Genomic DNA, 25,440 nt, shown 5'->3' on the forward strand with positions numbered 1-25,440 from the left:
CTGCTGTCACCATGACTACACACAGGACCCCCCCCCCACTGACCTGCCGTCCCCATGACTACACTCAGGACCCCCCACTGACCTGCTGTCACCATGACTACACACAGAACCCCCCCCACTGACCTGCTGTCCCCATGACTACACTCAGGACCCCCCACTGACCTGCTGTCACCATGACTACACACAGAACTCCCCCACTGACCTGCTGTCACCATGACTACACACAGGACCCCCCACTGACCTGCTGTCACCATGACTACACACAAGACCCCCCACTGACCTGCTGTCACCATGACTACACACAGGACCCCCCACTGACCTGCTGTCACCATGACTACACACAAGACCCCCCACTGACCTGCTGTCACCATGACTACACACAGGCTGTGTACACAGGACCCCAGGCTGTACTCTTCCCCCCTCCAATAACCCCAGTCCTGGAGTTCCCCCATGTGAGGACATCACTCCCCAGTGGCAGACTACTGCACACCTCACCCCCTCCTAAGAGCACAATAGCTCACGGGGCTCATCCCCAATACATAGGACTGGAGTACGGAGACCCCACACTGTGTACACAGGAAGCTGCCACGCTGGGACTTGTAGTCCTCCCCACTAACATACATATACACACCCCTCTGCCAGAACGCCTGCCCGGCTCTCCGCTACTTCCGCTCTACCCCGGAAGTGACCCGAACTGGGCGGGGGCCGCCTGCAAGCATCACTTCCGCTGCGGCCTGTAAGTCAGGAGGGCAGAGTGGAGGAGAGAAGAAGAACAGCTGCTGGGGGTAATATGGCTGACAGGGCTGGTGGTACGGCTCATGGACACCCTGTATGTATGTACAGAGAGCAGTGGAGGCCATTGTATTGTGGGACCCCTCCAGCACCCTGTCTACTCATCACAGGGAGGGAAGTGTGCTTCCACCTAGCAGTACACAGGAGTCATGTTAGTCGTGTAGATAAAATGGGACTGTGTACTGGAAGTGTATGGTAATATGTCCCCCTCCTGGACTTCTCCATGATGGTGGCCGGGCTGGAATGGTGTTGTGGGTGGGCTGTAATGTAATGGTGTTGCGGGTGGGCTGTAATGGTGTTGTGGGTGGGCTGTAATGGTGTTGCGGGCGGGCTGTAATGGTGTTGCGGGCGGGCTGTAATGGTGTTGCGGGCGGGCTGTAATGGCGTTGCGGGCGGGCTGTAATGGCGTTGCGGGCGGGCTGTAATGGCGTTGCGGGCGGGCTGTAATGGCGTTGCGGGCGGGCTGTAATGGCGTTGCGGGTGGGTTGTAATGGCGTTGCGATTGGGCTGTAATGTCATTGTGGGTTGGCTGTAATGGCGGTGTCAGCAGGCTGTAATGGCATTTGGGTGGGCTGTAATGGCATTGCGATCGGGCTGTAATGTCATTGTGGGTTGGCTGTAATGGCGGTGTCGGCAGGCTGTAATGGCATTTGGGTGGGCTGTAATGGCGTTGCGATCGGGCTGTCATGTCGGTGTGGGGGGGCTGTAATGGCATTGCGATCGGGCTGTAATGGGGTTGCGATCGGGCTGTAATGTCATTGTGGGTTGTCTGTAATGGCGGTGTGGGCGGGCTGTAATGGCATTGCGATCGGGCTGTAATGTCATTGTGGGTGGGCTGTAATGTTATTGTGGGTGGGCTGTAATGGCGTGGCGGGCTGTAATGTCATTGTGGGTTAGCTGTAATGGCGGTGTCGGCGGGCTGCAATGGCATTTGGGTGGGCTGTAATGGCGTTGCGATCAGGCTGTAATGTCGGTGTGGGGGGGCTGTAATGGCATTGCGGGCGGGCTGTAATTTCGTTCTGGGTGGGCTGTAATGGCGTTGTGAGCGGGCTGTAGTGGCGTTGCGGGCGGGCTGTAATGTCCTTGTGGGTGGGCGGTAATGGCATTGCGGGCGGGCTGTAATGTCCTTGCGATCGGGATGTAATGTCATTGTGGGTTGGCTGTAATGGCGGTGTGGGCGGGCTGTAATTGCATTTGGGTGGGCTGTAATGGCGTTGCGATCGGGCTGTAATGTCGGTGTGGGCGGGCTTTAATGGCATTTGGGTGGGCTGTAATGGCGTTGCGATCGGGCTGTAATGTCGGTGTGGGTTGGCTGTTATGGCATTTGGGTGGGCTGTAATGGCGGCGTAAGCGGGCTGTAATGGCATTGCGGGCGGGCTGTAATGGCATTGCGGGCGGGCTGTAATGGCGGTGTGGGCGGCCTGTGGCAGCTGCCTTTCACTACAGGGCTACTGGCAGCAATTTTGTGAGTGCAGTCTGCGAACGTACAGCAGGGTCATCCCTAGCATGCGTGCGCGGATTACCACAATGGTGCTGATGGGTGTCATAATAGGGGGTGCATGCGCAGTAACGCTAATATTGTTGTGGATGGCACACGGCTCCATGATCACCTTCCTGCCTGCCCTGGTGGCCCTTTAAACCGTTTAGAACGCTTGGGAGGTTGGGATGGATTGGCAGTCACATGATCAGAAGCCCATCCTGCTGGCTACCAATCTGTAGCCCTGACTGAGAGCCGTCTGTGCTGTGGGTGTGCCACCAGCGATGCATAACGTGCAGTGTGCGGGTATTAAACCCGCCATTTTGCTACCACACTTGTGTCCAGTGGTAATAAAGGGGTTAAAATGGCAGCGGTATCACCGTTGGTAGCAGCAGGTAGGTGATAACATTTCACCACAGTGTAAGCTCCAGGTATCGGCACCATTTTGGGTTAGACCCAATAGTACTGCACACTTCCTGTGTCGTAGGTGGCCAGTATTTGTGTCATTCCAGGTTAAGCCAAGGGCTCTACTATGCATGCGTTGTAGTGGAGCCGTTTTAAAGTAGAACTGAACATTGGTAATAGGCAACATCTAGAAATGTGAATTGTGCCTAAGTAGTACCCTTTGTCTGGAATTCTGGAAATGAGAGTGCACTTTCTGGTATGTGAGGGTGCCTAGGCACTCCTGTATCGTCAACCTCCTTGCTGTACATCTGTGTTAGATCTCAGGCACTACTGCCTCTGACTGATCTCAGGAGATTAGAAATGACACATGGTGATGCTATTGCACTTTTGCTCACTGTTTTTCTTGCTGGAGGCTCCTGTTATGAGAAAGCAAAGCCCTGCTTTTACCAGGATGGTCACCTCTACACAGTGCTCTTTTGCTTACTATTTTCCTTGCTGGAAGTTCTGATATGAGGAAACAAAGACCTGCCTATACCAAGATGACAGCCTCCATACAGAGGCACTGTTCTCCTTGCTGGAGGCTGTGACATAAAGAAACAAAGCCCTGCCTTTACCAAGATGGTGGTCTCCATACAGAGCTCTTTTGCCCAATGTTCTCCTTGCTGGAGGCAGTGACATGGGGAAGCAAAGCCCTGCCTCTACCAAGATGGTGGTCTACATACAGCATACAGAGACACAGAGCTCTTTTGCTCACTGTTTTCCCTGCTGGAGGCTGTGACATGAGGAAGCAAAGCCCTGCCTTTACCAAGATGGTGGCTTCCATACACAGGTACAGAGCTCTTTTGCTTGCTGTTTTCCTTGCTGGAGGCTGTGACATGAGGAAGCAAAGCCCTGCCTCTGCCAAGTTGGTGGCCTCCATACAGAGGCACAGCTCTTTTGCTCACTGTTTTCCTTGTTGGAGGATGTGACACGAGGAAGCAAAGCCCTGCCTTTACCAAGATGGTGGCTTCCATACAGTGACACAGAACTCTTTTTTTTGCTGTTTTCCTTGCTGGAGGCTGGGAAATGAGGAAGCAAAGCCCTGCCTCTACCAAGATGGTGGCCTCCGTACAGCGACGCAGAGCTCTTTTGCTCACTGTTTTCTCTGCTGGAGGCTGTGACATGAGGAAGCAAAGCCCTGCCTTTACCAAGATGGTGGCTTCCATACAGAGGTACAGAGCTCTTTTGCTTGCCGTTTTCCTTGCTGGAGGCTGTGACATGAGGAAGCAAAACCCTGCCTCTGCCAAAATGATGGCCTGCATACAAAGGCACAGAGCTCTTTTGCTCATTGTTTTCCTTGTTGGAGGCTGTGACATAAGGAAGCAAAGCTCTGCTCCTACCAAGATCAGCTTGCAGCGTTCCGTCCCCCAATATTGGAGCCAAGCACCATGCACAGCAGCAATATTACATTGCATGTGCTTTCCTGTGAATTGAAAGGCCACTGTTGCCAGGGATGTCAGAAATATGGTGGCATCCAAAACAGCCATCACCATCTTCTTAAGATGTAAGAAGATTTTCCTCTGTATAGTTCACATGACTTCCCTACCACTCAGCTGCATATGTGGTGACAAAGCTTTAAAGGGTTAGTCCACCTTTTCTTGAAAAATGAATAAGTGAACTAACTCTCAGTATCCTGGCCACCCTTCAAGATTCTGCTACCCATGCCCCATGTTGCCGTTGTAGCGGTCTGTACACTGCAATACGCAGCCTTGGAGTGAGTATCCATCATAATGCATGCAATGGCAAGTCTTCATTGGTCAGCATGTGACCCTGCTGACCAATGAGAAGTGCATCTGAGGCTGCTTCTTCTGGTAAGGTTTTCCAGAAGATAGAAAAGCCACCAATTGGGCAACACAGTCACCTGGTCATAGTGACCAATGAGTGCTTGCCATTGCTAACTTAATGATGGATGCTCACTCTAGGTCTGTGCACTCCGGTGGCATTACGGCCGCTATGTGCAGCAGGCTCCCGGGGGTGGCCAGGATATTTGGAGGTAGCCCATATTTTCATTTTTTTTTTTTTTTTTTTTGAAGACGTGAACTTACCCTTTAAAGCAGCACATGCACTGTACATGGGTTCTTTAAACTGTTTTTTCTTTCTTTTTTTTTTTTTTTTTTTTTTTTTTGTCACTGTATGTATTGGTTTTGCACAGTTTATGATCCATATCATCAATGTATAGAATCGGTGGGGTCTACAGCTATTGTTACAGTAAGAATGTATACATTGGATGTGCTAGATCACTGGTATAACTGTGTGAATGTAAACATTGTAGGTGTCTCTTCCTAGCAGAATGCTCTGGAAATAAAGGCTGACATCTATATTTTGATTACGTGCTGGTGTCTCTGGTGACATGTGTCTTTCTGTCCCTGCACCCCTGTCCCTGTCAATCATTGAGACACAGAGAGACTCCTTCTCAATGCGGTGGCACCCTCTGGAGTTTAGATTTGAATGAGCTCCTTGTGCATATGATCAGCAAGCGGCTTTGCAGAGGTTTTTTTTGTTTCCCAAATGTAACAGAATAGTTGGTAAGGACATTGTTTAAAGGCCACCTTTTCTTAAAAAAAAAAAAAAACACAAAAAAACTAAAAAAAAAAAGTGCACTTTTTTTCTTTTTTTTTTTCTTTTTGCCAACGAGCCTGCAAAGAATTGCAACCACGATCAGTGGATCACGGGTGCAGTGCACAGGCTCCGGACATTCGCTCTGGTTGTCAATGTGTATTGCTACATGTCAAGGATTGAGTTTGGGGCCCAGGGGAGGGGTGACATGCATTGCCCAATGAGCCTGTAAGGGATTACCTCCTAAGGAGATTACGGGAAATATTTTACTGTCTGAGCTTGGTTAGATTACTGTTGTCATTAAAGGCCCCTTAATCTATGTTTACCATAGCCATGAGATGAGTTTTTCCATCCTGCTTTGACCATCAGGGGATACAATCAACCAGACAGGTTAGTGCACCTTGTATGATCGCTAATGTAACCCCACAGATAAGCCTGTCCGCACGCTATCTGCATTGACATGAACTGGTATGTGCTGCCAAGTGGAGGATGTCTGTTTATGGAGTTTTATCGGAGGGAGGTCCGATGATGCTTGCACATCCAGCTATTCTCAAGTCTCTGTCCATTCTAAACAGACAAGAATCCGGGGATGATCTTATGTCTGTGAGCTCTGCCAGACACCCCAACTGACAAATCACAGGGGAAATAGATGTCGTGTTCTTCCTGATCAGCCAGCAGCAGGGTCCTCTCCCTATCCTATATTATAGAAATGTATGCCTAGATGATCCAGGTGTGCAAATTTATGAACATTCAGTGTTTCATTATAGCTGCACATCTGACTGCTGTCTATTATCTATGGACCCCCACCCCACCAGTACTTCAAATTCTGACAGGTACATCCGCCGCTATCAAAATACACTGATCTGCGGCTTGCAAAAAATGTTCCAAAATGTCCTTTTCGACAGAAATAGATCAAACGATCGACTACTGTCACACTCTGTGATTGAAATTCGTCCGGTCCCTGCTTTTGGATGGCAATGCACTGACCTGTATATTAGAGCCAGATACATAATAGATTCTAGCATTGCATGTAACAGATGACCCAGGCAGGATAAACCTGGGAGGTGTAATGATTGCTGTGAACATTGGGAACACTTATTAAAGATTTCCAGAAATGCCATTACCACTTGCATCCTTTTTGGTGCCAGAAATTGAGAAAAAAATTGTGCTGATAACCTGTAACCAAATGTAATATTCAGCAGTCATGTCTCTCTTGTGTTTCCACACTACATATATTGCAGATGTTAGGGTACCAAAAGTCTCTACGATTGATTCACTAAAGAAGTGTGACCTGCACCGCACCATTTATAATAATCCCACAGTTAACCGGCCTTTATCATGGAAGAAGACACTATTATTTACTGGCTTCCAATTGCGCAACGGATCAAATTCAAAATCCTAACGCTGACGTACAAAGCTGTCCACCATACTGCCCCGAACTACATCACTGACCTAATATCCAAGTACCGCCCAACACGCACACTCCGCTCCTCACAAGACCTCCTTCTCTCTAGTTCCCTGGTCTCCTCCTCCCATGCCCGCCTCCAGGACTTCTCCAGGGTGTCACCCATCCTCTGGAACTCCCTGCCCCAACCCAACAGATTATCACCTACTCTCCTCTCCTTTAGGTGCACCCTGAAAACCCATCTCTTCAGGGAAGCCTACCCCACCCCCTGCTAATTCCTGACCTCCTCCACTCTTCCTACCACTCCATCCCCCACAGCTATCTCCTCCTGTGCCACCATCCCCTCCCTCCTAGATTGTAAGCTCGAAAGAGCAGGGCCCTCAATCCCCTCATGTTTTGCATTGTATTGGTATTGTTCTGTCACATGTTCTGTCCCCCTTTGTAATGTACAGCGCTGAGCGAACTATTGGCGCTTTATAAATACTGTATAATAATAATTTAAAATCTATCACACATTTGCACCCAGTATTCTAGGCTAAAGGAAATAAGTTACTACAGTAATTGCACAAATCAATATAATAATGGCTTCCCCTCCCCTCTGTAGAATGCATTCGGCAAAGATGATGTTCCGCCTGTTGGCGGCTGTCCTCCTCCTCCTGCTGGTGACCACCTCCAGTGCCAAGTTCCAAGAGTTTGATGATGGCGATGATGTGACAGAATATGATGACAACGATTTTGCTGAGTTTGAGGATGCTCCAGAGGAGTCGGCCACTGTCCACCCTCCCCAGCAGGGGCCGCCGGAAGAAGAAGAAGAGGAGGAGGAGGATGATGAAGAGGCCACGGTAGAAGTGGAAGGGCAGGAAGAATTTGAATTGGATGCAGAGGGACAAGTAAGATGTTTTACGGCTTCATCACAGCACAGTGTTTGTTTTTTTTCTGCTAGGAGAGCCTGTCAACTGCACAGAACAGGCAAATGTTGTGTCACAACAGTGTAACTGGATTTACTAACACAATGGCTTTTATAGACCACACCAGCATTTCTCAACCAGGGTGCCATGAAGTTTCTTTAGGGGTGCCTTGGCAAAATGTCTAAAAATTGTCCAAAACTTGTATACAAGATAAATCTGAAGCTTCCAGAAGAACACACCAGTAAAGGCTCCCCTTCTCCCTTTGATACACATATGCCCCTATCTGGAGCAATAACCATCTTAAGGGCACTTTGAGATTTATCTTGGGAAGAGCCTAGAATTGGGAATCCATTCATTATTCATTTGCCCAGGGTCATGTGACCATCTATTTGGGAATCTATATCCTCTGTTCCTTGGAGAGCCATCCACATAAAGGAAACTAGGAGTTCCATCCTATGAGAGCCTACAGTTGTTTGACCGTAGACCTCTATTTGACCACCTTAACAGGGGTCAATAATTTGTGGTGAATGAGGAATTCATCTGTTGCACTCACGTGGTGGAAAATAAATTCTTTTGTACTCCGGGATACTCTCATATGGGACTGGTATTGACTCCCTAAATTCCAAATTTTTTGGACTTTAAGTTATCCTGTACCTACATATCATTCCTATGGTGTTGGGAGAGCACTTATTTGACATTTGTTGTATTGAGCAAGTGCCTATCTATTCTTGATTCGGTACATTCAGTGTTTATTCACTATTTAAGGGCATCTGCTATCACCACCTGCAAAAGGCAGTTATCACTAATATTTATGATTTACACATATACCTGTTTTTAGGCTCCGCGATATTGCTTTGTAAACTGGTACAGAAATACCTAATATATTCAAGATGGATTAGAAGGGGTTAGTTTTAATGTTTAATCCATGCAGGACCCCTTTCCCCAAAAGCACATACTCTTGTCTTCTTTGCTGCCATATCCCTTTGGTTAGCCACACCGGAAATAGACAGCACCCTGTACTGTTGGGTATGCAGGCACATGTGACTTGCTCATTGTGATAGCACTTGTGCTTGATTGGCCAAGTGCTTTTTCGATGTGGTGAGTGAGTCGTCCACCACCACAACAAGAAGGGAAGGTATGTATGAGCTCTGAGGGATGGGAATATTAAAGTGAACCCGTTGCTTTTCCCAAAAGCCCAGGTTCCCTTTAAGTATAGGGGCTTAGGCTAAGGTTTGTTTTGGCATGAGGATTAGGGGGTTAGTTGCTAGGTTGTGGTTTAGGGTAAAGGTAAAGCTACATCATATTCTCACATTTCTGATTAGCATCCTAAAAGCTTGCCCCTTAAAGCATAGAATGTTAAGTTGACGTGCTTTGAGCTCCAAAGATGCTTTTTCACTTTATGTATATTCTTTCCTTTTCGATGAAAACTTCAAATGACAACCTCATTCCTTTTTGTCTTAGGAGTCAGATGCAGACACTGAACCTTACGATGATGAGGAGTTTGAAGGTTATGAAGATAAGATTGATGCAGGCAGTCCCAGCAAGAACAAGGACCCTATCACCATTGTGGATGTAAGGATAACTAATCCTATTTCCTAAATATATAAAATATGGATGAGAATTTTCTACTTATGTTACGTATATTTCCACTAGGTCCCTGCTCACCTACAGAACAGCTGGGAGAGCTATTATATGGAAATCCTTATGGTCACTGGCCTCTTGGCCTATATCATGAACTACATTATCGGCAAAAACAAGAACAGCCGCCTTGCACATGCTTGGTTTAACTCCCACAGAGAGCTCTTGGAGAGCAACTTCTCTCTCGTAGGTGAGTTTACCTGTGGGGCATAACGTGCATCTGTTGATAGGAAGGAGTGTATTTACTTGCAAAATATGCAGCTAGCAGATGGAGCTGTCTAGAAAAAAGCTATTAACCACTTGCTAACCGCGCTATAGCCAAATGATGGTTTCAGCGCGGTTGTCCAGTTCTGGGAGGGTGTCATATGATGTCCTCCCAGAACGCGCCCTCCCGCACGCCACCTGGGGCGTGCTCCCGGCGATCTCCATGATCGCTGTGTCCTATGGACACAGCTGATTCTGTGATGTGGTAAGAGGCCAATCACAGCCGCCTTTTACCACGTGATCAGCTGTGTCCAATGGCACAGCAGATCACCGGGTAAATGCAGTTGCCGGTTATCGGCTGCACTTTCCTCACGCTGTCACAGCGCGAGTAAAGTACTGCCGATAACCGGCAATTGCCAGAGGCTGGATCGGCACTGATCATCAGGGGCACTGATGATTAGTGCCCAGCAGTGTCGCCCACAAGTGCCTAGTAGTGCCACTCACCTGTGCCTAGTAGTGCCACCCACCTGTGCCCCCCATCAGTGCTACCCAGCAGTGCCACCCATAAGTGCCCAGCAGTACCACCCATCAGTGCCGCATATGAGTGCCCTTCATTGTTGCTTATCCGTGCCAGCTCATCAGTGCCGCCTATCCGTTCCAGCTCATCAGTGCCACCTATCCGTGCCAGCTCATCAGTGCCGCCTATCCGTGCCACCTATCAGTGCCCATCAGTGTTACCTATCAGTGCAGCCTCCTCAACGCACATAAGTGAAGGAGAAAAATTACCTGTTTGCAAAATTTTAAAATAGAAACAAAGAAAAACTTTTTTTTTTTTTTTTGCTCTTTTGTTTGTTTATAGCACAAAAAATAAAACCCCCAGCGGTGAGTAAATACCACCAAAAGAAAGCTCTGTGTGAAAAAATGATAAAAATTTCATATGGGTGCAGTGTTGCATGACTGCGCAATTGGCATTCAAAGTGTGATAGTGCTGAAAATTGGCCTGGGCAGGAAGGGGGTATAAATGTCCAGTAGGCAAGTGGTTAAAGGTTAAAAAAAAAATAAAAAAATTTGAGTTGGTTTTGACACAACAACATTGTTAGATTTACAGAGCCAGCATTATCAATTAAACCATTCACTTTCTTGTTGCAGGAGATGATGGGACAAGCAAAGAAGCAGTGAGCACAGGGAAACTGAACCAGGAGAATGAGCACATTTACAACCTCTGGTGTTCAGGACGCCTGTGCTGTGAGGGCATGCTGATTCAGCTTAAGGTGCTGTCATTGTCTGTGTTTTGTCTTTATACCAAAGTAATATGCACAGCCTGTATTATTTAGGGCTAGCAGACTGGATCTCTCCTGATTGGATACAAATTAATTGTACAGATTAGGTTTGTACTCATATTACATATTTATGGTAAATCTAAACTGGATTGTACAGTCAGATTTGTAACATGTATGGTGACCTTTAGGCTTTCCATACACTATACAAACTGAGTGTACAATCTCTACAGTTTCCTTTATATTTACCAAAACTATCTAATAGGAGGACACACCTGAACAGTCCATGCAAATAGTATCAAATCAAGGGGGCCCCCGAACTATATAGTTCATACTAGATCTAAAAAAGATTATACAGATTGTATGGTGAGTCTTAGAGGTCATACACGTATCGATCTAATTGATTTGATTCTTCACTGGATTGGATAAAACGATCCAGTCTATGAACTATCAAAAAGAATCTGTCATCGATCGATTTCAAGCAAAACCCATTGATTTTTTAAAAATGATTCTGTTTGGCCTGGACAGAAAATCTGATCGCAGGACAGCAGATAAATTGATATGATCAAAGAAGTTTCTATAAAATAAATTTGATGTAATCAACATCTATTATATCGTGCCAAATGCAGCTTATGTATAAAGAAGCTGCCACTATATATATAAACCCCAAAAAAACTTTTTTAAATTAAAACCGTAAATGAATAAAGTGTTTAAAGTGGCGCCACTTTTGGTGTTTTGATTTTTTTAAAAAATTGATAAGAGCGTTCAAATAGTAATAAAGGGGCAGGTCTCTAGGTAACGTCACTGACCGAACATGGACATGTCAATTTTTGGTCAATGGAGTCATTCCAATGGGATTGAGTTGGTATCTGGGAGCACCTTACTGTTCAAGGGGATTTGAGATAATGATAAGCCCACTGCCCGCAGACCCCCACAAACACATGACCAGGGGCCCTTATTCCCTTCAGTGGGGTAGGGGGGGACAAGGAAAAAACAATCTCCTAGTTAAGGGCTTGTAAACTGGTATCCTGCTTGTCTGTCTCTCCCCACCCACCCCTGCCTCCACCTCCTTTCGGGCCTGGTAGACTGCATGCTGGGATAAGGGTCTTCACACTATCAGATGTGGAGAGGCCTCACTGATTTTTATGCCTTCCTTTATTATTGTTATGAAACTGGCAAAGTTAAGCTCCTCCAGTACAGCCAGAGGGGGCTCCCTAGCCCTTGCTTACAGACCGAAAAAATACAGCGTCCCCTCTATTAGAAGCAGCTGTAAGTCAGCAGCCATGCAAATCATATTGAAATGCTGATTTACTGCTTGTTCTAAATATCTAAATTCTTGAAAGTCCATAGCCTTGACAGAGACCCCCAGATGCAGACTAGGCAGATGTCATGTTTGACAGCAATATTCTGTGAGCATTAGAATGCAATCTAGTTGGCTGTAGAAAGGGTTTCACAGCATTGTTTGCATTATTATAGAAATCCTTTATTTCTGATGAAGGTAATCTTTACAAAAGATCACATACCTTTCATAGGGAAGTTCCATTTTTTTTTAAGTTTCATTTGAAGGGTATGTCCCAGTTCTTTGCTACTCTTGGGTAATGGTATTAAAAGCTTCTTCCTGTTTTCCAGTTTTTGAAACGCCAGGATCTGTTGAATGTGTTGGCTCGTATGATGCGTCCAGCTTGTGATCAAGTGGTATGTGTTGTTTTTTTTCCGAAACTTTTCTCTGTACTGCCTCTCAATAACTCTTTATGGAGAATCGAATTCCCGTATAATGATCTCCAGGCTTATTGTTTTCAGTTTTCTGCATCTGGAAAGCATCCCAGATCTGTAGTTTTGTGGCGTGTTTTTCAAACCGTATTTTCTCTTGTCTCTCTATCACTCCCAAGCAAGTAAAAGTGACAATGAATGATGAGGATATGGATACATATGTGTTTGCCGTCGGCACTCGGAAGACCCTGGCGCGGCTGCAGAAAGAGATGCAGGACTTGGTAAGGTTCCCATACTTTGGTAGCTGATGAACCATGACTGTGATATAAACACCCTAACAGGTCTGTTTTCTTCTTTGTAGAGTGAGTTCTGCAGTGATAAACCCAAGTCTGCAGCCAAGCTGGGGCTCCCGGATTCTCTGGCTATTTTGTCCGAGATGGGGGAGGTGACAGACGGTGTCCTGGACACCAAGGTGGGAAATGAAAACTCTTCCTCTTTATGGCTCTAGCCCAGTTGCCTTTAGAAAACTACTACATGTGCTCTCTCTTTCTCCCACAGATGGTTCACTTTCTAACACACTACGCTGATAAGATTGAATCCATCCAATTCTCGGACCAATTTTCTGGTCCAAAGCTTATGCAAGAGTAAGTAATCCAAATAGCTGTTTTGTGTGAGTGATGTCATGGCTTTTTAGTGCAGAGGTGCTTTGCCCTCATCTATTAAGGCAGGATTAATATTATTATACAGTATTTATAATGCGCCAATAGTTCGCTCAGTGCTGTACATTACAATGGGGGACAGAACAATAACAATACAATACAATGCAAAACATGAGGGGATCAAGGGCCCTGCTCTTTCAAGCTTACAATCTAGGAGTGAGGGGATGGTGGCACAGGAGGAGAAAGCTGTGGGGGATGGAGTGGTAGGAAGAGTATAGTTGCAGTATTAAGGGTAACTCCGCATTTGCTGTTAAAAATTTATATTGCTGGTTCAATTTGTAGCCAGCTATGATTTGAAAGAACTGGCAAAATCTCCAATATGGCTTCCTTGTGTGTGGAGGCATTCTGCATACTGTTTGTGTCCTTTCCTGCCCATATGATAGGCTCACTGCTCTTACCAGCACTTTCTCTTATTCTAACACTGGGACTGAACATGTGACTATAATAGGAAGACCCACGTAGCACTGTAGAATATAGGAAATGAATAGAATCCACATGTATGTTTCGGATCAAGTGGTAGCAGGTAGGACTGTGCAATAAACTTTGCTAAATAGCCATGCAACTGGCCATGAAGGTTTTTCTCAGTGAAGGTACACTAATCAAAACTGGCATCAATTATGGCTCGAATGAGTCCTCTAAAGACCTCCTTTATCTCTGGGACACTAGCACCATCTCCTCCATCATCCCATCTACACACTTATGGGGTTTTAGTTCTGCTGTAGCCTATAGGGCCTTACTCTGCTTGCTGCGTGCATATTATTGTAAGGGAAGAGTAAAAAAGTCATCTGGTGTAAGTTAGGGTGTGGATGCCATCATCTCATACCTTGGATCAGGGCTTAAAATTTCAAGTCCTGAGCTACTAGCCAGGGCTTAAGAGTTACTCGCCACCAACAAACACACACAAACAGACACCTGTACACACACACACAGACATGTACATACACACACACACACAGAGACACGTACACACGCACAGAGACACTTGTACACACACATACAGACACATGTATACACACACAGGCACGTACAGACATGAATACACACAGATACATGTACATACACAGAAATACACATCTTCTCTCTCTCTTCCCTCTCTCTCTCTCCTCCCCTTCTCTCTCTTCCTTTTTCACATCGTATGGGGCTGCGCACAAACACCTTCTCCAAGGGCTGCCCCATACGATCCGTCAGTGTAGGGAGGGAGGGAGATCCCACAGAGCACAGCACAGCTCACCTGCTCCGGGCATATTCCTCTCCGACACTTCTCCTCTCCCTGCTCCAGGCTGTTACCTGGTCAGTCCCGGCTCATCAACTGCTGGAGGGAGAGGTACAGGAGCATCGCTCTGCAAATACCCTCCCCCGCATCGATTCTCCTGCTGTCCGGGCCACTGCAAGGGTACCGGTGCGACCCCTCTGCTGGCGGCCCTGCATGGCTTTGTCCGCTGCTGCCCAAAAGGTCCCTTCTTCCGCGGGGCGGGGCCACCCCTCTAAAAATTGCCGCCCTAGGCAAACGCCTTGTTTGCCTCGTGGTAGATACGCCCCTGCCCTGGGGGACACACTCGCCCCCACCATAATTTCCACTCGCCATTGGCGAGCAGACGAGTGGAAATTTCAAGCCCTGCCTTAGATTGTACACCCCTTGAGGGTTAAGGACTGATGTGAATGTACAATATGTATGTAAAGCGCTGTGTAAATTGATGGCGCTATATAAGTACCTGTAGTAGTAATAATAATCCCTATTTTTCTAACAGAGGGATTTGTACCTTACATTTGGTGGGATTTTTAAAGCAGCCTTAGAATATATAAACCAAACCATTTTTTAAAAGAAGATTTGACATTTTATTTGACACATCAATACATATTTCCCCAATAGAGTATAACAATTCTTGACAACATATTTGCTTGAGAATATTAGCAATTGTTGGATTGGAAAATTAATGGTATCTCTTGAAGCTTATTTTCATCTTGCAACCTCAACTGAGGGAACTACAAGTGCATTCAGCCTATATTAACGCGTTTCGAATACTTTAGTGCAGATTCTTCCTCAGGGAAAGGATACTGCTCTAAAACAATAATTATCAATAGTTAAACCTTTTATACATATTATTTATGATCCAAGAATTGAGAAACCAACTTTACAAATTTTACATACCACCATTTGCAGTTTGACCAATTTTAGTGGTATGTAAAATTTGTAAAGTTGGTTGGCCCTAGTATATGTATGAATGTGAGTTAGGGACCTTAGATTGTACGCCCCTTGAGGGTTAGGGACTGATGTGAATGTACAATATATATGTAGAGCGCTGCGTAAATTGAAGGCGCTATATAAGTACCTGAAATAAATAAATATTTGTTGTATCAGAGATTAAACAACATTGTCTGCCATGTAAATAATGGGCCTGTGACTCTAGATCCTCATGGGAAAATTGTTGTTTTGTGGTCTCATACCATCCTATATGTTACAGGGAGGGGCAGCCACTCAAACTGCCAGAGACTAAGAAGACTCTGTTGTTTACATTTAATGGTAAGTGGTGATTTGGTCTATAAATGCATGGTATGGTAGATAACATTGTAAGACTGTACTGGAGTAAACCTTCATCCTTCCTGACAGTGCCTGGAGGAGGAAACGCATCTGTTAAAGACATGGAGTCCCTTCTGCCACTAATGAACATGGTCATGTACAGCGTTGACAAAGTAAAAAAGTTCCGTTTGAACAGAGAGGTAAGTGGATGCATGTTACATCAACTTAGGACTCTGAATAGTTTTTTTTATAAATCTATATATATTTATATTAGTAATGGCGATCAACTTATAGCGGGACTGCGGTGGGCATTCTGACACTGGATGGGAACTGACTAACTGCCACTGACATCCCCAGTGACACTAATACAGTGTACTGATGTACTAATGGCACTGGGCAGGAAGAGGTTAACGTGGGGCGATCAAAAGGTTAACTCTGGGCTGTTTTACTGTGTTGTCTGTGTGTGCTTTACTGTGTAAGCATACTGCTTTGTATTGCTCTTCTGTGCAGAGCAATACAAAGTAGCATGCTGGTGCTGACAGGGGAGAGATCTGTATTGTTTACATACAGACCTCTCCCCTCTCAGTGTTCCTCGGTGATCGCCGAGTGCTGGCGGGGAATCTGTGATCAGTGCTAATAAAAAGCACTGTTACTGTACTAATGACACTGAGCAGGAAGGGGTTATTATCTGGAAATATCAAAAGATTAACTGTGTGCCAGGGAGTGTTACTACTGTGTGGTGTTTTACTAAGGGATGTGCTGGCTTTTAGTCTCTGCTTTGTGGGGAGATAAAAACTGTCACTTTCCCTTGACGGAAGAGAGATCTGTGTTGTTTACATGCACATATCTCTCTCCTGTCACTTGCTCCGCCAATCGGCATGTCCCAGTCATGAATCGCCGGGTGGGACCCAGTGATTGATATGTAAGGGATCCAATGCGCGTGTGCGCCCCCTACACAAAAAAGCAGAATTATGTATATATACATGTTTCTGCACAGAGCGGCCACCCCGTAGTAGTAGTAGTAAAGCTACATGGGCCAGCCAGGAAGTGGTTAAAGTGCAACTAAAGACAAAACTTTTTTTTTTTTTTAAGTTTTGGATAGAGTGGAGAGGGATTAGAACCCCCTGTTGGGGTTTTATTGCCGTCTGCTTCCCTGTTAGGGAGATTCACCCTCTCTGTTTGTCCTGTTTTACCTCTATCATCGAAAGGAAAAATAAAAAATTCCCAAATTTTGGGTTGACATCAGAACGCTAAGGTGATATCCTTCAATGGGGGCACTAAAAATGGTGACACACTGAGATTCCCTCACTTTTGAGGGATTTCTTTTCATTTCCTAGATTGTAAGCTCGAAAGAGCAGGGCCCTCGAACCCCTCGTGTAGTGTATTGTTACTGTCTTGTCTCATGTTCTGTCCCCCTTGCTACTGTACAGCGCTGAGCATACCCTTTGGCGCTATATAAATACTGTATAATAATAATTTCCTGTTTTGGCTATGGTACAGGAAGTGAAGGGATATCTCCCCAATGGGACACTGATGGCAAAAACAAAATAACCTGACAGGTTATACCCCTCCTGCCTCCTTACTAGATTCAAAATGGGGAAAAAAACTATTGCTTTTATTGCTACTGTAAGTCTCTCTTTTGTACACCTTTCTTTTCTTTTTACAAATTTTACAAGAGTTTTTGACCATTTCCTTCTCTATTCAAAGGAATGAAAATATTAAGAGGAGTTTACTAAGACTGGAGCAGCCAGAATCTGGAACAGTTGTGCATGGAAACCAATCGGTCTCAACTTCCATTTTCAAAGTTGATCTGAACAAGCTGAATATAGGAGCTGATTGGTTCTTATGCACAGCTGCTCCATATTCTGTCTCAGTTTTAGTCAATTCCCTTCTTTTCTTTATATGCACTTTAGGACATAAGTTTTATTTTCAACGATCTGTCTGGGGTTGTGCCGGTAATCACTCTCTGAGCTCCTCATCCCTGCTACCCTTTATGAATATTTTGTACTTTGACGGCAGGGCAAACAGAAAGCTGATAAGAACCGTGCCCGCGTGGAAGAGAACTTCTTGAAGCTAACACACGTGCAGCGCCAGGAAGCAGCCCAGAGCCGACGGGAGGAGAAGAAACGTGCAGAAAAGGAGCGCATCATGAATGAGGAAGATCCTGATAAACAGCGTCGGCTGGAAGTAAGCACATTCTATAGGAGACAAACTGCAGGAGAAAGAGAACAGTTCATGCACAATCCTGCTTTCCTCTTATAATGCATAGTTTAGTAAGGGGGAGTTCACAAAAGGCTTAACGCTGGTTATTTTTCTTACTTAGGAAGCCGCCCAGCGCCGTGAGCAGAAGAAGTTAGAAAAGAAACAAATGAAGATGAAGCAGATCAAAGTGAAGGCCATGTAAAATAAATATGCTGCTTTCAACCCAGTCCTTTATCATCCCTCCACCTCCCCTTCACCTGCAGGGGAACAGAGAAGCTTCGTCTAGCAGCCGTGCTTCCTGCCAGTGCAGAGATATCCCTTTTGTTAAAGAAAAGGTAGTGTCATCTGAGTTTCCACATACATGCTGCCAGATAACCCACGTGATTACTTACAGACATGTCAAGCGTGTCTCTCTGCTTGTGTTTTTATACTAAGGTCAGGAAAATTCTCCATTGTGAACTCTGAGTTAAAGCCCAAGTCCAGCCAAATGTATTTTACGTTTCGGCTGGCTTGTAACCATCAGTTGGGGGGAGATTCCTTCTATTTGTCCTCTGGACACTTTTCTGTGAGACAGAAAGTGGTGGAAAATCAAAATTTACTTTTAATTATTTAAGAGAAGTTGCCAACTTTCAGTTGCTTTTCCCCCATTTAGGAAATTTCTGCTTCACTTCCTGTGTATTTGACAGATGTCACTCAGACCAGGAAGTGAGGAGGAATCTCCTAGGCAGCATTAAAACACATTTTCTAGTAGAGTAAGGTCTAGTCAGATGCCAGCAGCAGAATCCCCAAGGAGAGGTTTCCACTTACCCTTGCTCATCAAGAACTCTGCAGAATGTTGCTGGTTCACCTAGCGAGGGAGAGGCTCATTAGTAAAAGCTAAGTGGTCTGTTGGCTTGCGTGACAACAGCCACAGATATTGAAACACTATCAGGATTTTATTGCTGTCTATATCTCCACTGTGTGGGATCTCACCCCATTTCCTGTCCAGGTGATGGGTGTTAGAACAGGAAGTGGGGAGGGAAGCACAGCAGGGATGCTGACAGCTTACATCAACCCTGACAGTGGTTCTAACCCCCCCCCCCCTCCCTGCTTTGGTTGGACTAGGGCTTTTTTAACCATTTGTTCACATAACGTGCTCTTATAAATATGCATATTCACATGGGACCTGTGACGGCGCTAAAACTAACTAAAAGTGTGGATAAAATAATCATGGAACCAGAAGCGCAGTGCTGTAATGGTTAGCCGTCAATCTTTATGGCTGAGGCTGGTTTTATATAAGTGACAGCGCACCACTGCTCCCAGAATACCATTACATCAAGAACCCAATTCTTTTCTGGCTTTTCTGCTACCCTGCACGGAAGGGATTCAGGAAATTCTGTTTTTAATACTTATCTATGCTCCCCTTTTTTTCAGTTCCATAATAACCTCCCCCCATCCTGGATTTTATAGATATAATATAAAAGTATTTAAGTTATTGCAAAAATTATTTCTGAAAGCTGTATAAAACAAAATAAAAGTAGTATTATTGGTAGGGTGCCCACCAAAAGGGAGGCAGTAGAGAGGCCATGTGCTTGGATTACAAAGGTCTTTAAAGAGAAATGGTCCTTATAACAGATATAAAGGACAGTCCACAAGAGCATGTGGAAATCTCATTACCATGCGTTTTTTCTTTTTTTTTTTCTTTTGATTGAGAAATAGATTTTTCAAACCATTGAAAGCATTGCCATGCTCTTTGGATACGCTTACAGCACACGTTATATTTTGATTTTTTTGGGGGGCTTTATTTTTTATTTGTAAAGGATAATTTGTTGTTGCACAGGTTCTTGCGCTCTAAAATACCTCTAGCGTCATATCGGTGTTTACAGGAGAATTTTAATTGGATATTGCTGAGGAGAGAAGGGCAAGGAAACATAAGTCATTCTAAAATAAGCCTTTCAGGTATTAAATGTCCCTTTCACGTGAGAGTGCAAAATCCACACCTAGAACTATATTTCTTTTTCATCCTCTGAGGAACAATGCTAAGTCATTCACCTCCGGGTTATATTGCTGCCTACAGCAGGATTGGACACGGGCAAATTAAAGTTACTGTAGGCCAGCTCAGGGCAGGCCTTCAGCTCTTCTGTGAGAGAGACTAAACTTTTTTTGGAAATCTCTTTTTTGCTACTTTTTTTTATTGGCCTGCTGTTTCCCAGATTTGCAAGGCTACCAACATGGTCCTCTGTTCAAATGGTTTGCAAGAGGGATGCTGGGACTATATCTGATGCCATCTTTAGCATCTCTTTAAGCTGCAGAGTGCCCCCAGTTCTCTGTTGTTTTCATGGACCTGTTAGCATTTGTTTGCTGTGTTACCCACCCCATGGACAAGAAGGAAAGGGGGATTTTTTTTTTACTCACATATGGGTAGTAAGAGGGGTTATGCTGGACTGGCTGACTTTTTTTTTTTTTTTTTTTTTTTTTAATTTCCCCCCCCAAAAAAATCTTGTTTAAAGTGTTACTAAACCCACAACAGTAAAATCAGCCTGTATATGCAGTAAAGCATGCTTGCTATACTTACTGTGGAACCAAAGGGATTAATCCTCTGCATTGTTTAAAAATGCTGTTTGATTCTGACTTCTCTGATCCTCCCCTTCTTCCAGTGTCCCCCTCTTATCGGGGGAGAGTGGATATAGTGAATGCGGTGTCCGGGGAGAGCGGATATAGTGAATGCGGGGTCCGGGGGAGAGCGGATATAGTGAATGCGGGGTCCGGGGGAGAGCGGATATAGTGAATGCGGGGTCCGGGGGAGAGCGGATATAGTGAATGCGGGGCTCCGGGGGAGAGCGGATATAGTGAATGCGGGGCTCCGGGGGAGAGCGGATATAGTGAATGCGGGGCTCCGGGGGAGAGCGGATATAGTGAATGCGAGGTCCGGGGGAGAGCAGATATAGTGAATGCGAGGTCCGGGGGAGAGCGGATATAGTGAATGCGGGGTCCGGGGGAGAGCGGATATAGTGAATGCAGAGTTCGGGGGAGAGCGGATATAGTGAATGCGGGGTCCGGGGGAGAGCGGATATAGTGAATGCGGGGTCCGGGGGAGAGCGGATATAGTGAATGCGGGGTCCGGGGGAGAGCGGATATAGTGAATGCGGGGTCCGGGGGAGAGCGGATATAGTGAATGCAGGGTCCTGGGTTTAGTAACACTTTAATGTTTCTGAGATGAACATTTTAGCAATTGGACAGGCACTTGTGTTTTCAGGAGATGGGAAGAAGGAGATTGAGCTACAGGAAAAAAAACTTGACGAATACAATAACCTGAAACCTGTTTTTATCTGACCGCTCTTCTCTGTAGTTATTCTGTTCAGAACATCAGTGCTGTGAAGGCATCAAAACACCTACCTTCACTACTAAAACAGGCATACAAAGAGATGATCAAGTTTCTTGCCTTTTTAAAGTATAGCTATAGACAAGACTTTATTTTTTAGTTTTGGACAGAACGGAGAGGGATTAGAACACCAGGGATTTCCTCTTACTTCCTGTTTTGGTTATTGAGCAGGAAGCGAAGGGAAATATCTCCAATGGGGCACAGATGGGAAAAACAAACCTGACAGAGGTTAAAACCCTAAGTTCTAAATTGAAAAAAAAGTGTTGCTTTTAGTTTTGCTTTAAAGTAAATTGAAAGATATATAAAGGCTGCCTATGCCTACCATTGCTTGTTGCCTGGTTTCTGGTCCTTGATTCAGAAATGTAGAACAAGCATGCAGCAAATTTGTTCAGAGTTAAAGCAAAATTCCTGCTTTACCTTTTTCCTCTAGAAAATGATGATGCCAATGGATCCACACGACAGTCAGGCAGCTGGAGGAGCCACCATTAGCACCGTCTATGTTTTTCAGTATAGTTTTCCTTTAAAGTTCCCCTGGGGCCACTGATTCTTGGACCTAAAAATATTAAGAATGCAGTTTATCCTAAGTGCTGTGCTCCTTCTAGAATGACACCAGTAGTCTGTAGGTTTCATGCTGTAATCTCAGCTTCTTGGTCTCAGTAAGGCCTCTAACCTGGCTTTTTTTTATTTATTTTTTTTTAAAGTGTGGCTCCATCACAATGTGCTGCACATCAGTGGAGAAAGTATTTTAGACACCACTCCATTAACTACAAGTCTCACATGGATATAATCCTATTCAATGGATGAAGACTAAATTCTTACCAACTAACACTAATTAAAAAAAAAAAATCACAATGTCAGAAGCTATGCAAAATAGATTAATTTTAAAGTTGTAAATTGTAATCTTTATGAAGCCAAGTCTTGAAGCTATTATTTCTAATATACTGGCCAGTAGTTAGGTGATTTACACATTCTGTTTGTATAAATCAGGGCTACACTTCTCAATTATCACTCGCTGCTTGTTGGACAGGACAAAGACAATGCATTCGCCCCTGCAGCACCCCTGCTGGTGAAATCCAGTATGGCATCTCAGTTGCACTGCAGTGGGGCTTTTATGAGCAGTGCCATTGTTAGGTAGACAAACTAAGACTTCCAATATAAAGAGCAACAGAAGTAAATCTGTTTGTTTTTTTTGACAAGCTAGGCAGATGGTAGCTGGGCTATTAAAGGGTCTAATTTTGGGCTCCATTTTTTCAGTTAATGTAGAACATTAATTTAATACTTGTTATTTGTTGCTATAAGTTTCAAGGACGAATGTAAAATATTATCTGATCACAGGAGTGTAGAATAAAGCGATTGATCATCTGGTCTTAAAGTGAACTTGTACTTTGGCCCCCTGCTCCTTATACAGGCCTCTGTTAGCTTGAGGACTGATGTGTTTACCCTGTGCTTTGTGGAAGTTTCAATTCAATCTAGTAAAAGATTACAAAGGACTAAGGACCCACGCCTCTGTTACAGTACTCAGGTCAGCAATTGGCCACTCAGGCACTTGGTGCTGCACATGGGTGGAAGAGGAGATATATACGCTTCCTTAGTTTTTTCTGACAGGGTATGGGACAACAGTAGGGAAAACAAGGTTCACATAAGCAACAGGTATTAAAGGAACCCTACGTGGGCAAAGTCTCCCTTTATGCTGCCCATTCACCACCATTTGAGTGATCCTACTTTTTAAAAATATGCAGGTCCACTCTTCAGCTGAGAGCCTTATGCAATGTAATAAATGGTCCTAGTTTATCTCTGCTCAGTCAGAACAACAGGAGATCAGACTTTTTTCCAGCCAAAGGCCATATCTTTAATGATTCTGGTGCTTAAGTTTCTCAGCTGCTTATTTTTATCCCATATAATATGAAACCTGGATATGAGTGAGGCAGAAGTGTTGGCTACATGCAGAACTTCTTTTGCAGTAGGTTGTCAGCTCTCAGGTGGCTATAATTTAATAGTCTTATGGCTGGTGGAGCATGATGGAGAAGTCTCAGGTTGCCATCCCTGAACACGACTGTGTCTGCTATACTTTCTGTTTTGTGAAAAATGAAACCGCAAAACTGTCATATGATGAAAACACACGACTGAATGTATGGAACAAGCCAGTAAATTTGTAGATGATTCAACTCCTATCCATACCTGTCGGATACTGTTGACCAAATATAACATCAGGAATTTCAGGGGCATTCAGGGAGCTGGAAAGCCATAAAACCTAGGGCCTTATTCACACGGCTTTGTCTGAAGAGCAATGTGTACTGAAAGGTTTCAAGTGTCAAGCCATTCTTCTTGAAGCCATTTAAGCACCCTTTAGCTCCATAGTAGGAATGTAAATACACATCTTTTACCAAAGATTTTATTAAGCATGTTGAAAGAAACATACAAACAAACCATGACAAATCGCATGATACAAAGGGACAGCAAACAATAGGGGATAGGGAAACATCATACAAAAAACACAGAAATACACATATAAGACCCATGCCAGGGTCTAGATAACACTGTGTAAGACAGAGGGCCGCGAGGCCCACAATCACATTCAGAAATATAAAAGCTACATTCAAGAAATGCAGCAAAAAAACAGAGAGCCTCTCCCTCTCGAGGCAATATTGTCCCTGAGAATCATAGATTTGTTAGATAACAATAGCAAATGAGACAATTGGTCTAATATAAACAAACCATATGAAAGAAGAGAGATAGAGGAAAAAAGAGTCAAGTAGACCTATAGAGGGCCATTGGGTCAAAAAAAACCCCAGACCCCCCCAATCGTAAATACACATCTTAATGGGTGTGCTGGCTGTCACTTTTAACCCCTTCCTACCAGTCTTACACATATCTGTGGCAGCATGATGGTGGGCTTTAATGCCATGCTACCACATACAGTATATGTATACAGCTGGTGTTTCTGTTCTGTGATGGCTCCCTTAAGTTTGTGCCCCCAGGACTTGTGACCAAGTGTCACTGCGACCCAGAGCTGGCAAGACAGGCTCACAATCAATTCTCTGACATTTGCGAGAGTCAGTCAGAGTGATTACATGATTTGGGAGGCCCAGGAAATTCCTCCAGATTTAAGATCCCCCTTTAAAGAGCAGAGAGTTTTATGATAGACCAACCCTTCTACCTCCTTCCACCTCCACCTCTTGTCTGTATGATCTGGGATTGTAACCTCCGCGTTGGCCCGTGAAGCTTACACAGGGTCAAGTACCTTCTCCCCTCCCCCACACCTGGTGTTCCCAAAGACTCTGACAGGTGAGCAGAGCAGCAGAGACTGTAGTGAAGATAAATATCAGTGAGGTGGGGAGAGTGAATGGTCTGTCCACAACAAAACGGAAAGCTTTCATCGCTCTTTGAAATTGTTAAAAACCTGTTATCGGCTTCATTAAAGATTATGTACAGTTGTTTGTTTTACATTCCAAAAATGGACCTATAGGGTGCACAATGCTGACTTGAAAGCTTTGCAAATACTTTGAAGAAGCTTACAATTCATACTGCTCTTGGTGTCTACAAGCTGAGGCTCATGTGAACAAAGCCATGGAGTCAGCCTGTGTCTAAGCCAGAATAGCCTCCAGCAGTGAGAAACTATTAAGTTTTGGGTGACATCAAATCCCTCCACCTACTTCCATTCCTGAATGCTCCTATCATTTGGGCAATCAATGCATAGATTTTGGTTGTTACTAGAGTGCAGAGTTTTAGCAATAAAGGTGAAGTGATCAGACATATAGATACTCAGGAACCCCACCTTCAATTGCTGCTTTCACATAGAAGTGGTTGCAGACAGAATGTTCTGGTTATTGTACATTTTTAATTTTAGCGTGATTGGAATGCTGTGTGCGATTTATTCTTCCTTTCCCTGTACATGGTCATGTGATCACCGCGGAAGCATTGCAGCTATTCCGCCATTCTGATTTTTATCTGTCAAGTGAACAATAAAATTGATGTAATATGGATAACAGCCTGTGTATTTATTTCATGGACTAATGGTTGGTAAATCTATTATTAAAAAGATGAGCAGACCTTTCTATATCTTTAAAATACCTGAAAGTGGTACACATACTTTGCATTCTGCACCTAACATTACAGAGTGACCTTCAACTGAAGGGGGTAGGGAGATGGTCCTGAGCCCTGAAATGTCTTCAACTGAAGGGGGTAGGGAGATGGTTCTGAGCCCTGAATTGTCTTCAACTGGAGAGAGT

At 44.6% G+C, this 25,440-nt stretch overlaps 2 protein-coding genes across 5 annotated transcripts in view; one reads left to right on the forward strand and one right to left on the reverse strand.

Moving 5' to 3' along the window:
• The window catches only part of STRADA (STE20 related adaptor alpha), a 32,030-nt gene extending 31,332 nt beyond the window's left edge, over positions 1-698 (reverse strand). For 2 of the 3 annotated variants that reach the window (XM_089674668.1, XM_089674667.1), the window contains exon 1: positions 632-698. The gene's annotated coding sequence lies outside the window, so the exon portion shown is untranslated. The remainder of the gene's footprint in view (positions 1-631) is intronic. The other variant, XM_089674669.1, reaches the window with a different exon arrangement.
• Positions 691-25,197, forward strand: CCDC47 (coiled-coil domain containing 47). 2 transcript variants are annotated; one of them, XR_016312370.1, is made up of 14 exons: positions 708-785; positions 7,279-7,564; positions 9,044-9,154; positions 9,236-9,410; positions 10,574-10,695; positions 12,331-12,396; positions 12,591-12,692; positions 12,773-12,883; positions 12,970-13,055; positions 15,593-15,651; positions 15,739-15,848; positions 17,668-17,835; positions 17,972-20,529; positions 20,788-25,197. XR_016312370.1 is itself a non-coding variant. In XM_089674665.1 (13 exons), the coding sequence occupies exons 2-13, from the start codon at positions 7,280-7,282 to the stop codon at positions 18,050-18,052; spliced, it is 1,476 nt and encodes a 491-aa protein (XP_089530791.1). In that variant the 5' UTR covers positions 691-785; position 7,279; the 3' UTR covers positions 18,053-19,071. The 2 variants fall into 2 exon arrangements, 1 of the variants encoding a protein (XP_089530791.1); XM_089674665.1 differs by lacking the exon at positions 20,788-25,197 and having other exon boundaries at positions 691-785; positions 17,972-19,071.
• Positions 25,198-25,440: the final 243 nt, after the last annotated feature.

This window comes from Staurois parvus, unplaced genomic scaffold (genome assembly GCF_062004578.1).
Source record: "Staurois parvus isolate SC_StPar_1 unplaced genomic scaffold, SC_StPar_1.0 ptg000151l, whole genome shotgun sequence".
In the NCBI taxonomy this organism is placed as follows: domain Eukaryota; kingdom Metazoa; phylum Chordata; class Amphibia; order Anura; family Ranidae; genus Staurois; species Staurois parvus.